Source organism: Callorhinus ursinus, unplaced genomic scaffold, assembly GCF_003265705.2.
Source record: "Callorhinus ursinus isolate GAN/ISIS: 27379988/994484 unplaced genomic scaffold, GSC_fseal_2.0 scaffold5, whole genome shotgun sequence".
Taxonomy (NCBI): domain Eukaryota; kingdom Metazoa; phylum Chordata; class Mammalia; order Carnivora; family Otariidae; genus Callorhinus; species Callorhinus ursinus.
The window spans coordinates 836243-851898 of NW_027397067.1; the positions used below are offsets into that span (position 1 = coordinate 836243).

Here is a 15656-nt window from a genome sequence, read left to right on the forward strand (position 1 = left end):
TCAGTCTGGACTTAACTGGAGAAAAGAGAATACATTTATTCCTGTACTAAAAACTTTAGTAATTATTTCAAGTCTGTAAGTATTGTTTAATGGCTTAATGCAATAATTATTAAAAAGCATGGGTTCATTGCTTTCCTTTAATATCACAATAATCTGAGATCATTCAGATTTAGCAGTTTTAACAATTTCTTATTAATCACATGGTGAAATAAAACAACTGCATTATTTCACTAACTATTAACTGAATATCATGTTAACTGCACTGGTCATCCAACCCTTACTTCATTTCCTTTAAATGAGATAAAAAAAGCAAAAATGTAGTAGGATAAAAAAGATACTGGGAAATTCTAAATTTACTTCCTCTATATCGTTTGACATCAAAATAGGATTTTTTTCTTTCCTTCTATAAATCTTTGAGAAATGTACACCCCATAGTTTATCCTTTGTCATACAAATGATCTGTAATGATTATTGAATATACTTATCTTTTTACTAGGAATGTATTATCTGTTATACTCATCTGTATAACAGAAAGGTTACATTTTTATTTTTTTTTAAAGATTTTTTTTTTTTAAGATTTTATTTATTTATTTGGCAGAGAGAGAGACAGTGAGAGAGGGAACACAAGCAAGGGGAGTGGGAGAGGGAGAAGCAGGCTTCCCGCCAAGCAGGGAGCCCGATGCGGGGCTCGATCCCAGGACCCTGGGATCATGACCTGAGCCGAAGGCAGACGCTTAACGACTGAGCCACCCAGGTGACCCATTTTTTTATTTATTTATTTGAGAGACAGAGTGATAGAGAGCACATGAGAGGGGGGAGGGTCAGAGGGAGAAGCAGACTCCCTGCTGAGCAGGGAGCCCGATGCAGGACTCGATCCTGGGACTCCAGGATCATGACCTGAGCTGAAGGCAGTCGCTTAACCAACCAACTGAGTCACCCAGGTGCCCGAAAGGTTACATTTTAAATAAGTATACATCTCTCTTACTACTGGTAACAGAAAAACCCATAATTTATAGGACATAAAGGTCACAATACCTGGCAATAAAGGAACAAATTTATAAAAGAGTTCTATGGATTTGTGTCGACATTCTGTTTGGGGCCTCCCACAGTGGGCTAACAGCCACTGGACCACATCCAGTAAACACAATGATGCCGCAGGTGGAAATCCTCTAAATGGAGATAACATACTATATTTAATACACATGCCCCAACATTTAGCATTTAGCTAAATGTTAGTCTAGAAACCATAAACTCAATTTTGCCACACATGTAGAAACTTCATCAAAAGGCATTCAATTTATTTTTAATGTATTATCAATAGTATACCATAAAATGTCACAGGTTAAATATATTGGTCCTAAATGCTGCTTACCTTCATTTTTTTTTTTAACTTGAGGGAAAAGTTAAAAAGTATTTCTTAAAACAACAGTACCAATATTTTCATGTTTCCTTTTCAATGTACCTTAAAACAAAGGGGGATTTGAAATCTAAAGCAGTCTCTCTCAAATTGTGGTCCCTGAGCCAGCTGCATCAATATTATCTGTAAAACTTGGCAGAAAATGCAAATTCTTGGCCCCACTCCAGACCTACTGAAAGATTCTGGGGGCAGGACCCAGCAACCTATGTTTTAACAATACCTCCAGGTAATTCTGATGCATGTTTCAGTTTGAGAACCAACGATCTAAAGAGGTCAAAAGTTAACAATAGGATCTGAAGGGATCAATTTTAAAAACAACAGAGAAAATATTAATATCTAATTTACATGTGCCAATGCTTCTGCAGAGTGGTAGCAGTCAGCAGACTCCCCAGACACCCTGCACAGATCTGGAGGGGCTGATGCATGGCACACCCCATCCTTCTGGAGAATAAGACCTTGCTAGGATGGAATTAACAGTGAAGACTGGATACCACTGGTTAATAAGCCTGCCTTGGCTTTGGGTAGCTTCATTTCATAATTCTGTAATTCCATGGCTGTCAAAATGCTACTATTTCAATATTTCAGTTTTTATATTTCAAATTTACTCCATAATAGCTCATGCATTTCCTAGTCAAATAATTCCACACCAAATTTGTATTCAAAATTAGTGCAGATAAAATGTGTTACAAATTTATACCTTAGGCCAAGCATTTTCAAACACAAAGCTTTTTAGCGTCCTAGAAATTGACTCCTATTTCCACGCATTCCTTGTTTAGAAAATTGATTCTTTATGCTTCCACACATTCCTTTCAAATTTTCTTTTACTGAGAATCAGTTTTATGTTAAAAAAAAAATAAAAAAGGGAAGCAATTAGCACCTACCGTGGCCTACGTCGCTTTTTTACTTTGTTTAAAGATATGTGCTTCTTTTCAATGATACGCCTTAGGTGATCAATGGCATCACAACATTGTTGAATTGTACCTGTTCCCAAGTATAAAAATATATTTCCAAAGGAGATAAACAGCTAATTATTATTAATAAAATAGCATTATAAGTTTATTGACCTAGTTTTTTAACTAAAAAGGTAATTTTACAATAGAGTTAATATTGTTTCATCCCTCAGAATGCAAATTTTAAATAAATGATTTATATTGTCCCAAAACAAAAACAAAACCCACATTTAAGATTGCAGGATAGTATAGTGCACATGCACAAACACATTCACAGCAATACTACACCTAATGAGAAACTGCTCCACCAGTCCCCAGCCAGCCAAAGCACAGCCTCACATAATGGATTTGAGGTGGAAGAGACTCTACGGGTATTACAAAACTCACATACCAGGCCAGATCCTATTTACCTCAATTTAAGCCTATTATTTAAGGGGTATAAATTCCTTGACCTCCCCTTGTTCTTATGTAGGTTAAGCCATTCAATAGCTTAATAATATAGCCACTGTAGGAGAACCAGAGTAAATTAGTAAAACCATCCACAGACATCTCAGGTTATTTAGGAAAGGAGCCTTACAGAACTTGAGTTCTGTAACCAAGAAAAAGTTTTCTTTTTATGCTTTGAAGATATGGCAGTGATTTTTAAAAGTTAAGTTTCACTTGTTGAGAAAATTCACCTATATGAGCTGTTAAGATAAACAATTTTAAGCTCTTTGATGACAAGAGCTAAATTTTAAGCATTTTTACCCATAGCAGGCTATCAACATGAAGAGTAATAGAGCTCAACCTGTCTTTTGAAAAAACAAAATAAAACCTGGATAAGTGAAAGAGCATTCTGCCACACACAGCTATGCGACCTAGATCAGTCACTTGTGTTCTCTGGGTAAGATGTCTAAGAAGACTTCCAGCCCAGAAACTCCAGGATGTTCATAATACCTGCTAGACAGAATTTAATTGTAAGACTACCATTTATTACTCTCTTAGCTAATTTAAGTCTATTTCTGACTTATTATTTTGTATTATTTCTTAATTATGGTCAAAACATCTTTATCACAATCTTGTAATCACAATCTATTTTCCATGTTTCAAATTGTCATCAGTGAGACACTGGCCACATCTCAGTGGTTATCATACTCAGCTTTCTTTACATGGTGTAATCGTACATTCTCACATTTCGTGTCATCACAGTGGCTGGCTGGCTTCACTGGAGCTGCACAATAAAACTATCCCACCTGCCCTCGTCTCTCCCTGGAAAATCTGTGGGCCTTAAAGGAGGCGGGCATTGAAGAGGCACCAGAGGGGCATATCTCATATCTCCCCTTCACACTTACCATCCTACATGGGAGATGAGAGAAAAGAAAACACCACCTTATGAGAGAACTACTTGAGGCTTAACCCGAGTGGAAAAGCTCTTATAGATTTGTCAGGCAAACAGAACCGGTGTGCAAACAAAAAGCTCAGATAAGACCTACCTAAGGATTTCTCATCTGTGTGTGCTAAGGCCAGACTTTCCAGATATGTAACCAACGCTTCAAACACAAACTGTTCCACCAAAGACTCTTCTTCCCTGTAAAATAAAGAATATTGAACCTCACCTAGGAAAACAATAAAGCAGGAGTGACAAGGGCAAAAAGTAATGTTATCAAAGAACACATAAATTAAACTTGTTTTAAAAAAAAAATGGCTCAAATGTTTTGAAACATAAAGCAACCTAAAATACTTGTCAAAGAAAACTTCCTCAAAAAGTACATAAACCAAAAGAGGCAACACTGGCTTTTTCTGTGCACACAAGTACCCTTCCATCTGTAGAACTGCTCATAGCACATAAGGTCTGAACCACTTTTCTGACCACACTTCCACACACCTCATTAAGATTAATAGAAAAGAAGGTCTCATACCACATCCACATTCTTTCAGAATAAAAGAATTTCAAGAGCTCTCACCCTATCCAAAAGTAAGTCAACACCAACAGTAAACAAAAATCTGCTCCTTAATAACACAGGACAGTAAAAATAACACAGGACTTTATACATTAAGCATAAAATGACAGGGCTAGGTACTAAGTCTCAGAGGAGTTCAGAGAATAGTACGAGTTGGAAGTTCTACTTGTGTGATGAAGTGCTGGGTCACTGCACGGCGCACTGGGAAGGAGCGCATTTCCTGGAACAAACAGAACTGGAGTGAGGTGCCGGAGGACGGAGAGCACTTAGAACAAGAATTACAAACTGGTGTTTGGTTTGGCAGGAATACTGTCCCAGTTTCTTTTTTTTTTTTCTTTTTTTTAAGTTTGAATCCTAGGATGGACAGGGCCTGTCAAGAGTTCCACAAGCTCCACATCTCCCCTAGTGTCACACATCCCGATCTGACACTGAAAATAAAGGACATTCCCCATAAATATGTGGTATGGGCAAAGACATGGAGGCAAGATGAAAAACACAGGAGACAGCAAGCAAACCCACAAAGCTAGAAGAAAAGGTTCACTTGGAAGAGCAGTTTGTGATGAGATTGCAAAAGCTGGGGTGGGGGGGCCTTGAAAGGCCAGGCTGAGTATAACAGCTTATGTATCAACACCAACTAAAATAGGTAATTAGAGAAATGACATGACAAAATGATGCCCTAGAACTGTGCTTCCAAAGAAAGGTGTACAAAACAGTTCATTAGCATGCAGAAAGGAAACAACAGAACTCGTATCTATAGTATTCAACTTCCAAATCTCAAAAAAATTATCACTCATGCACCTTTTCTCAAAAAGCCACTTCGAATGTGATCCAACAAATCAATAGTATCCAAAATGGAAGACAAGAGAGGAAAAGGAAACAAAAGATCAAACACAGGGAAGAAGTACAGAGGACATCCAAGAGGAGAGGCAAGAAGACCCACACTTGACAGGTGAGCAAGGATCCAAAAAAGAGACTTGTTAAAGCTGTCTCCACCAAAACACCACAGTACGGATTTTTCAACCTATAAAGAAGAAAGCCCAAATTCCTCTTAATCTGGCCTACCATGATCAGGTACTTAAAGTTCTTCTCCTGTCCATGTTCAATCTGGATCAGCTGACAGTGCTCATTTATCCCACAAGAGAATTTTGCTTTGACATGCTCCTGACACATGGGGGTGGACCAACGGGAACTGAGATGCAGAATTTAAAGGGCAGTCCACACTCTCAGACGTCAGTTGTAGTCTACTTCACACCATTCTGGAGAGCTCTGCTTCCCAAAACTAACAAGAACCTTGTCACTCTAATTCCTTGGAATGCGCTTCTGTAATCTTTCATGGAAGCTGAAACCAGTCTCCACTGAAAAGAATATCCCAGGATACTTCACCTAACAGTGAAAACACTGACCTTACTGCTTTCCAAAATCCGAAAGTATATCATTTAGGGTATATACATACAAAATGAAACAAAAAAGACAAACAAGGGAATAAGTAACATAAAGAAAGAATGATTAGTTCAGAGCAGAGGAAGGTCTGAAATATTGAAAATACTCCATTTCTTAACCTAGGTGGTGAGTATACAAAAACTTGTTTTATTATCATTCAAGAAACTTTACGCAGTTCTTTTTTAACCTGAGGCATACCCGACATATAACATTATATTAATTCCAGGAGTACAACAACTCTGCACTTGTATACATTACAATATGATCACCACAGTAAGTCTAGTTAACATGGATCACCATACAGTTACAAATTTTTTTCCTTGTGATGTGAACATTTAAAATCAACTGTCCTAGCAACTTTTAAATATGCAATACAGTATTATTAACTACGGTCACCATACTCTATAGGCACACCTCAGAGATCTTACGAGTTCGGTTCCAGGTGACCAAAATAAAGCAATTATCTCAAAACAGGGAGTGAAGTGAATTTTTTGGTTTCCCAGGGCATATAAAAGTTATGTTTATACTGTACTGTATATTAAGTGCACAACAGTATTATGTCTAAAAAATGTACATACTTTTATTAAAAATATTTTATTGCTAAAAAATGCTAACCATATTCTGAACTTTCAACAAGTCATAATCATTTTGCTGGTGGAGGGTCTTGCCTCGATGTTGATGGCTGGTGTTGACTAATCAGGTTCGTGGCTGCTCAAGGTTGGGTGGCTGTGACAATTTCTTCAAATAAGACAACAGAGAAGTTTGCTGCATAGATCAACTCTTCCTTCCAGACCCAATTTCTCTAAAGCATTTGATGCTATTTGGTAGCATTTCACCCACAGCAGAGTCTCTTTCAAAATGAACTCAATCCTCTCAAACCCTGCCACTGCTTTATCAACTAAGTTTATACAGTATTCTAAATCCTTTATCGTCATTTCAACAATCTTCAACACAAGTAGATTCCATTTCAAGAAACCACTTTCTTTGCTCATCCATAAGAAGCAACTCCTCATCCATTAAAGTTTTGTCATGAGATTGCAGCAATTCAGTCACACCTTCAGGCTTCACTTCTGATTCTGGCTCTCTAGCTCTTTTCATCACATCTGCAGTTACTCCCTCCATCGAAGTCTTAAACCCTTCTAAGTCATCCATGAGGTTAGAATCAACTTCTTCCAAACCGCTGTGAATGTTGATGTTTTGACCTCTTCCCATGAATCATGAATGTAATTAATGGCATTTAGAATGGTTAATCCTTTCCAGGTTTTCAATTTACTTTGCCAGATTCATCAAAGGAATTACTCTCTATGGCATCTACAGCGTTATGAAATGTATGTCTTAAATAATAAGACTTGAAAGTCAAAGTAACTTTGATCCATTAACTGCAGAATGGATATTGTGTTAGCAGGCATGAAAACAAATAATCTCATGATATTTCTCCATCAGAGCTTTTGGGTGACCAGGTACATTGTCACTGAGCAGTAATATTTTGAAAGGAATCTTTGTTTCTGAGCAGTTCACAACCGTGGGCTTCAAATATCCAGTAAACCAGGCTATAAACAGACGGCTATCATCCAGGCTTTGTTGTTCCACTTAGAGAGCACAGGCAGAGTAAATTTAGCATAATTCTGAAGGGCCTAGGATTTTCAGAATGGTAAATCAGCACTGGCTCTAACTTAGTCACCAGCTACATTAGCCTCCATCAGGAGAGTCAGCCTGTCCTTTGAAGCTCTGAAGCAAGGCACTGACTTCTCTCTAGCTATGGAAGTACTAGATGGATTATTCTTCCAGTAGAAGGCTGTTTCACCTACACCGAAAATCTGTTGCTTACCGTAGGCACCTTCATTAATTATCTTAGCTAGATCTTCTGGATAACTTGTTGCAGCTTCTACATCAGCACCTGCTGCTTCATCCTGCACTTTAATGTTATGAAGACAGCTTCTTTCCTTAAACCTCATGGATCCTCTGCTAGCTTCAGACTTTTCTTCTGCAGCTCCCTTACCTTCTCACTGCATAGAACTAAAGAGAGTTAGGGCCTTGCTCTGGATGAGGCTTTGGCTTAAGGGAGTTTTATGGCTGGTCTGATCTTCATTCCAGACCACTACAACTTTCTTCATATCAGCAATAAGTTTGTTTCTCGTCCTTTTCATCCATGTGTTCACTGTAGTGTCAGCTTTATTTCCTTCAAGAACTTCTCCTTGGTATTCACTACTTGTCTAACTAGTGTAAGAGGCCTAGCTTTTGGCCTATCTCGGCTTTTGATATGCCTTCTGCCCTAAGCTTAATCATTTCTAGTTTCTGATTTAAATTGAGAGATGTGCAACTCTTCCTTTCACTTTAACACTTAGAGGCCATTGTAGGGTTATTAATTGGTCTAATTTCAACATTGTTGTGTCTCAGGGAATAGGGGGGCCCGAGGAGAGGGAAAGAGATAGGGGAACAGCCAGTTGGTGGAGCAGTCAAAACACACACATTTATCAATTAAGGTCATTGTTTTATATGGGAGCAGTTCATGGCACCCCAAAACAATCACAATAGTTATATCAAAGATCACCATCAGAGATCACCATGTCAAATACAGGAATAATGAAAAAGTTTGAAATAATGTAAGAATTACCAAAACATGACTTAGAGATACAAAGTGAGTAAATGTTGGAAAAGTAGTGCCAATAAACCTGCTCAAAGTCAATTTGTAAAAAATGCAGTATCTGTGAAGAGCAATAAAATGAAGCACAATAAGGGATGCTTGGTGGCTCAGACGGTTAAGCATCTGCCTTCAGCTCAGGTCATGATCCCAAAGTTCTGGGATCGAGTCCCGCATCGGGCTCCTTTCTCAGCAGGGAGTCTGCTTCTCCCTCTGCCCCCCACCTTCTCTCGCTCACCCTCTCTCAAATAAATAAATAAAATCTTTTTTAAAAAATGAAGCGCAATAAAATGAGGCATGTCTGTACATCCCTATGACTTATTTATTTCATAACTGGAAGTTTGTACCTTTTGACTGGTCACCCATTTTGCCTACCTCTCTTCCCAGCCTGTGGCAACCACCGATCTATTCTCTGTATCTTTGAATTTTGTCTTTTTTTTTTTTTAAGATTTCACAAATAAGTAAGACCACAGGTATTTGTCTTTCTGACTTATTTTACTTAACATAATGCCCTCAAGGTCCATCCACGTTTTCACAGATGGCATGATTTCATTCTTTTTTTCACAGCTGAGTAATACTCCATTGTATACATATACCACATTTTCTTTATCCATCTATCCACTGGTGGACACTTTCCATATCTTAGCTATTTTAAATAATGCTGCAATAATTGTGGGGGTGCATATATCTTTTTTAATGTTTCATTTCCTTTAGGTAAATACCCAAAAGTGGAATTGTTGGATCATATGGTACTTCTATTTTTAATTATTGAGGAACCTCCATACTATTTTCCATAGTGGCTCTGTCAATTTACATTCCTATCAGCAGTGCACAAGGGTTCCCCTTTTTCTACATCCTTGCCAACATTCGTTATTTCTTGTCTTTTTCATAGTAGCCATTCTAACAGGCATGAGGTGATAACTCATTGTGGTTTTGATTTGCATTTCCCTGATGACTAATGATACTGATCATCTTTTGTCACCTTCTCATTTTATTGATGGTTTCCTGTGCCATGCAGGAGCTTTTAGTTGATACAGTCCCACATATTTATTTTTGCTTTTGTTGCCTTTGCTTTTGGAGTTAGAACCAAAACATCATTGCCAAAACTGATATCAAACAGCATACCACCTAGGTTTTCTTCCAGGAATTTTATGGCTTCTCAGGTCTTACATTCAAGTCCTTAATCCATTTTGAGTTAATTTTTGTGTATGGTGTAAGATACTAGTTTAGTTTCATTCTTTTGCATGTGGCTGTCCAGTTCTCCCAACACCAGCATGTAGTAAAGAGACTGTCCTTTTCCCACTGTTTATTCTTCGCTCCTGGGTCGAAGATTAATTGACCATGTTTGCATGGGTTTATTTCTAAGCTATTTTGTTCCATTAACCTGTTTTATGCCAATACCACACTGTTTTGATTACTACAGCTTTTGTAGTATAGTTTGAAATTGGGGAGCATGATGCCTCCAACGTTGTTCTTCGTTCTCAAGATTGCTTTGGCTCTTCAATGTATTTTGTTGTTCCACACAAATTTTAGGATTGTTTAGTTTCTATGAAAAATGCCATTAGAATTTTGATATGGATTGCACTATGTTGATTGCTTTGAGGAGTATGGACATTTTAACAATATAAATCCTTCCAATCCATGAACATGGTATATCTTTCCACTGATTTGTGTCTTCTTCAGTTGCTTTCACCAATGTCTTATGGTTTTTAATGTATAGGTCTTTCACCTCCTTGGTTAAATTCATTCCTAGGTATTTTATTCTTTTTGATGTGATTATAAATGGGATTGTTTTCTTAATTTCATGTCCTGATAATTGGTTATTAAAGTATAGAAACGCAATAGATTTGTATATATAGATTTTGTGTCCTACAACTTTACTGAATTCATTTATTAGTTCTAATAGTTTTTTGGTGAAGTCTTTAGGGTTTTCTATATATAATACTGTGTCATCTGAAAATAGTGACAGATTCATACATACGTTTTAAACACTCTTTTGTACATATAAGTTTCACAATTTAAAAAGCTAAAAAAAATAATAGTGGCTTCAAACTCTAGTCAATTTTCATATAAATGTGCACACGTACACAGATACACACACACAGTTTCCTATCCATCCATCCATCCATCCTTCTCTATCATCTATCTTACTTTTACAGCTGTTGCCTCATCTTTATCATAACTGTCATTTCATGAGAGAACCATCTGGACCAAACAAAGTCAGGTTCCTCATTATAAGATTACTTGTAATCATCTACTACTACTTAAAAGAACTGATTTCAGCAACAAGTTTTACAATTATCTATGTGATTAATTATTATCTATCTCTTTTTTTAAATGCAATCCTCATGAATGGCTGTATCTGTTTAACATCAGCATTTGGCACAGTGCCTGGCACATAATATTCTTAATAAGTAACAATAAATGAATGAACAAACACTACTACTACAACCTTAGGTCAGGGACTAATGATTTTTTTTTTTTCTTTTGGCTTTCTGAAACAGCCCCTTCACTGGTGTCCTGGCCCTGTCTTATTGTCTTATATCATTCAGATCTACTCTCCATATAGCTATGGCAGGTGGATTTTAGGAGGAAATTTAAACATGCAGCTCTCTTCTCCCAAAACTCCAGGAACTTGTTGTCACTAGAAGTAACCTATGTTTTTTAACTCTACAGACAAAGGCTCCAGGCCAGTCTCACTAATGCTCCCTTCCAAACTTCCAACTCCACAGTCAAGGAAAATAAAATGTCTTCATCTCCTTATATAACATCCTATTTTTCTTCTCTAATCCATTTCTTTGATCTGAAATGCTTTGGCTGATTTATTTATCCTTTAAGATTCATCTAAGTATAAACACTACAGGAAGACTTCTTTAACCTACTCAAGCTGGCTTAGATACTCCTCTTCTGTGCTCCAAAGATTATGTCTTCTGTTGCATTTAAAAGATTGCTATGGTATTATGTTTGTATGTATCTCTCAGTAGTTTCTGAGCTTCCTGAATGTGAACTGTATTTTAATTAATTTTTTAATCCCCAGAAAATAGCACAGCATCTGACACATAATAGTTAACTAAATGCCTGATATACGAATACATGGATACATAAACAGCACTTTTCACAATCACTATTAAAAATTTCAAGAACTTATTTTATATTCTTCCCTGTCATATGGCTTACTTACCTGAATTCCCTATAGATATTATTAAAGGCAAGTGATGCTCCTAGCCTCTTGAAAGCATTAGGGTGAAGGGCAAAGCTGTACAGTCGCTTGAAAAGCGATTTGGTGTTTACTGGACTTTTTTCCTGCTGCTGCAGTGTTGTCTGCTTAACGGACCATTTGAGGAATTCGCGAATACACCGACCACAAAAATCTCTTAAAGTACTGTCAACAGGGTCTACAACTCCATCCTAAAACAAAACATAAGATGTCAACTGAATACCCTGGTCTTTTCTGAGTATAACTATAGCATGTTGTGAAAATTAATTTACGGCACTATTCAAGAAAAAATAAGCACAAGTAAAACCAATCAGATTGTTTAGAAACTAAACTCTAAGTCCTTTTGACATAATGAAAACATTTTCTTTCAAAAAAACTAAGAAACGGGACACCTAGGTGGCTCGGTCAGTTGAGCGGCTGCCTTCAGCTCGGGTTATGATCCCAGGGTCCTGGGATCAAGCCCCACATCGGGCTCCCTGCTCAGCAAGGAGCCTGCTTCTCCCCTGTCTGCTGCTCCCCCTGCTTGTGCTTGCTCTCTTCCCTCTCTCTGCCAAATAAATAAACTCTTTAAAAAACAAAACAAAAAACTAAGAAACTGAAAAATCCATGAAAAAAGGAGACTATTTTAATTATGTAGTAACAAAATTTCTTCCTTTCCCTGAAGAAACCCAATGGCTATATCCTAAAAGTTTCTGTGGTGATTTTACCTCATAACAGTATTTGAAATTGCTTTATTGAACTTAAAGGAAACAAGATCGTTCTGGGTACCAAGAGAACTGTAATGCTACATAAAGAAAAATCATGGGGGAGAAGCAAGATGGCAGAGGAGGAGGAGACCTAAATTTCGTCTGGACCCAGGAATTCAGCTAGATAGGTATCAAAGCATTCTGAACACCTACAAACTCACCAGGAGATTGAAGAAGAGAATAGCAGCAACTCTGAACAGAAAAATGACCACTTTCTAGAAGGTAGGACGTGCAGAGAAGTGAATCTGAGGCGCTATTCGGGAAGACAGATAGCAGGGGGAGGGAGCCTCCGTCAGCCAATACCAACAAGTGACAGAGCAGCAGAGTACAAAATCGGAACTTAAAGAAGTCAGCTCTGCTGAGGGACATGACTCCAGTGGCTAAGCAGGGGGTGGAACCCTTGCTGGGACAGTGTGGTCTCAGGACCCTCAGGGTCACAGGAAGACCGGGGGTGCCTGAGTGTGGCAGAGCTCCCAGGTATCGGAGCAGGGAAGCCGGCTGCAAAGACGGAGCCAAGTAGTGGGCTCTCAGCTCACGGTTGCCATAAACCATGATCCGCGGCACAGTCCAGCCACTACTCTTCCAGCAGGGACCCAACAAGCGGCAGATCCGGGGAGAATGCCCTTCCTCCCTGGGGAGGAGTGGCGCAGAAGCACACCGCAGGAATCTGCTGGGTTTGGAGACTCCAAACGGGGTCCTGTGCCAGAGATAGAAAAGCTTGGTCACAGGCCGGGTGAGCACGGAGTGCAGCCGGAGACCAGGGAGACAGAAGTGATTGATGCTTTTCTCTGGGGGCTCACTGAAGAGTGGGGCCCCAAGTTCTCGGCTCCTCTAGCACCAGAGATTGGGAGGCTGCCATTTTCACTCTCGTCGTCCAAAGCTGTACAGAAAGCTTTCAGGGAACAAAAGCTCCCGAGAGCAAACCCGAGCAGATTATTTAGTCCACCCCGGGAAGGGCTGGGCAATTCAGCCTCAGGCAAAGACATCTGAGAATCACTGCAACAGGACCCTCCTGCAGAAGACCAGCAAGAACATCCAGCCAAAACCAAGTTTACCAATCAATGAGAACTGCAAAACTACAGAGCTAGGGGAATATAGCACATAGAATTCATGGCGTTTTTCCCATGATTCTTTAGTCTTCCAAATGAATTTTTTTAATTTTATTTATTTTCTATTTTTTAAAATTTTTCTTCTTTCATTTTCATTCAACAACTTATCAATTCCTTCTTAAAAATCTTTTTTAATTTTCCTTTTTACAACCATATTCTATCCCTTCATTGTATTTAACCTTATCTTTTGTGTGTATATATATATATATATATACACACACACACACACATATATATGTATGTTTCTCTTTCTTTAAAATTTTGGGATACAGTTTCCTCTCACAGACCAAAATATACCCTAAATCTCTAGTGTATGGCTTTGTTTTAGTCTCCCACCTGATCACATTCTTTTTTTTTTTTAATTTTCTTCTTTCTTTTTTCAACCAACTTCTTAGCAATTCCTTTTTTAAAATCTTTTTTAATTTTCATCTTTACAGTCATATTCCATCACTTCATCGTATTTACCCTTATTTTTGTATATACATAAGTGTTCTATTCTTTAAAGTTTGGGGAGGAAACTTTATTCTTTCTTACTTCTTTTTTGGGGGGGGGGAGGCAGTTTATTCTAATAGACCAAAATACACCCAAAATCTAGTGTGTGGCTCTGTTCTATTCACCAGCCTGATCATATTCTTTTTTTTTTTTTTTCCTTTTTTTCCTTTCTTTAACCTCAGTTTCGGGTCTCTTCTGATTTGTTTAGTGCATATTTTTCTGGGGTCATTGTTACTCCTTTTAGTATTTTGTTCTCTCATTCTCTGTTCTTCTCTGGATAAAATGACAAAATGGAAAAACTCACCTCAAAAAAAAAGAACAAGAGGCAGTACCGACCACCAGGGACCTAATCAATACGGACATTAGTAAGATGTTGGAACTAGAGTTCAGAATGACAATTATAAAGATACTAGCTGGGATTGAAAAAGGGCACAGAAGATACTAGAGAATCCCTTTCTGGAGAAATAAAAGAACTAAAATCTAACCAAGTCGAAATCAAAAAGGCTATTAATGAGGTGCAATCAAAAATAGAGGCTCTAACTGCTAGGATAAATGAGGCAGAAGAGAGAATTAGTAATAGAGAAGACCAAATGATGGAGAATAAAGAAGGTGAGAAAAAGAGAGATAAACAAATACTGGATCACGAGGGCAGAATTTGAGAAATAAGTGATACCAGATATGAAACAGTATTAGAATAAGTGGGATTCCAGAAGAAGAAGAAAGAGAGAGGGGGGCAAAAGGTATACTGGAGCAAATGTTAGCAAATGTTCCCTAACGTGGGGAAGGAAACAGGCCATCAAAATCTAGGAGGCATAGAGAACCCCCCTCAAAATCAATAAAAATAGGTCAACACCCTGACATTTAAGAGTAAAACTTGAAAGTCTCAGAGACAAAGAGAAAATCCCAAAAGCAGCTTGGGACAAAAGCTCTATAACCCACAATGGCAGAAACATTAGATTGGCAGCAGACCTATCCAAAGAGACCTGGCAGGCCAGAAAGGACTGGCATGATATATTCAGAGCACTAAACGAGAAAAATATGCAGCCAAGAATACTATATCCAGCTAGGCTGTCATTGGAAAATGAAGGAGATATAAAACGGTTCCAGGACAAACAAAAAGTAAAGGAATTTGCAAACATGAAACCAGCCCTACAAGAAATACTGAAAGGGGTCCTCTAAGCAAAGAGAAAGCCTAAAAATAACACAGACCAGAAAGGAACAGAGACAAGATACAGTAATACTCATCTTATAGGCAATACAATGGCACTAAATTCATATCTTTCAATAGTTACCCTGAATGTAAATGGACTAAATATCCCAATCAAAAGACACAGGGTATCAGATTGGATAAAAAAGCAAGACCCATCGATATGCTGTCTGCAAGAGACTCAATTTAGACTCAAAGACACCTCAAGATTTAAAGTCAGGGGGTGGAAAACCATTTACCATGCTAACAGACACCAAAAGAAAGCTGGGGTAGCAATTCTTGTATCAGACAAATTAAATTTTTAACCAAAGACTATAATAAGAGATGAGAAAGGACACTATATCCTACTTAAAGGGTCTATCCAACAAGAAGATCTAACAGTTTTAAATATCTATGCCCTTAACATGGGAGGAGCCAATTAATAACAAAATCAAAGAAACACATCAACAATAATACAATAATAGTAGGGGACTTTAACACCCCCCCTCACTGAAATG

At 38.0% G+C, this 15656-nt stretch overlaps 1 protein-coding gene across 5 annotated transcripts in view; it reads right to left on the minus strand.

Annotated features, from left to right (window-relative positions):
* Positions 1-15656, minus strand: part of PRKDC (protein kinase, DNA-activated, catalytic subunit) — a 232649-nt gene that overhangs the window by 168898 nt on the left and 48095 nt on the right. For all 5 annotated transcript variants that reach the window (XR_003207910.2, XM_025870579.2, XM_073892755.1 and 2 more), the window contains 4 exons: positions 11570-11796; positions 3840-3934; positions 2299-2398; positions 1036-1169 (listed from right to left, as the gene is read on the minus strand). Coding sequence is in view for 4 of the 5 variants with exons in the window: in XM_025870579.2 (XP_025726364.2) it covers positions 1036-1169; positions 2299-2398; positions 3840-3934; positions 11570-11796 (556 nt within the window). In the remaining variant the exon portion in view is untranslated. The remainder of the gene's footprint in view (positions 1-1035; positions 1170-2298; positions 2399-3839; positions 3935-11569; positions 11797-15656) is intronic.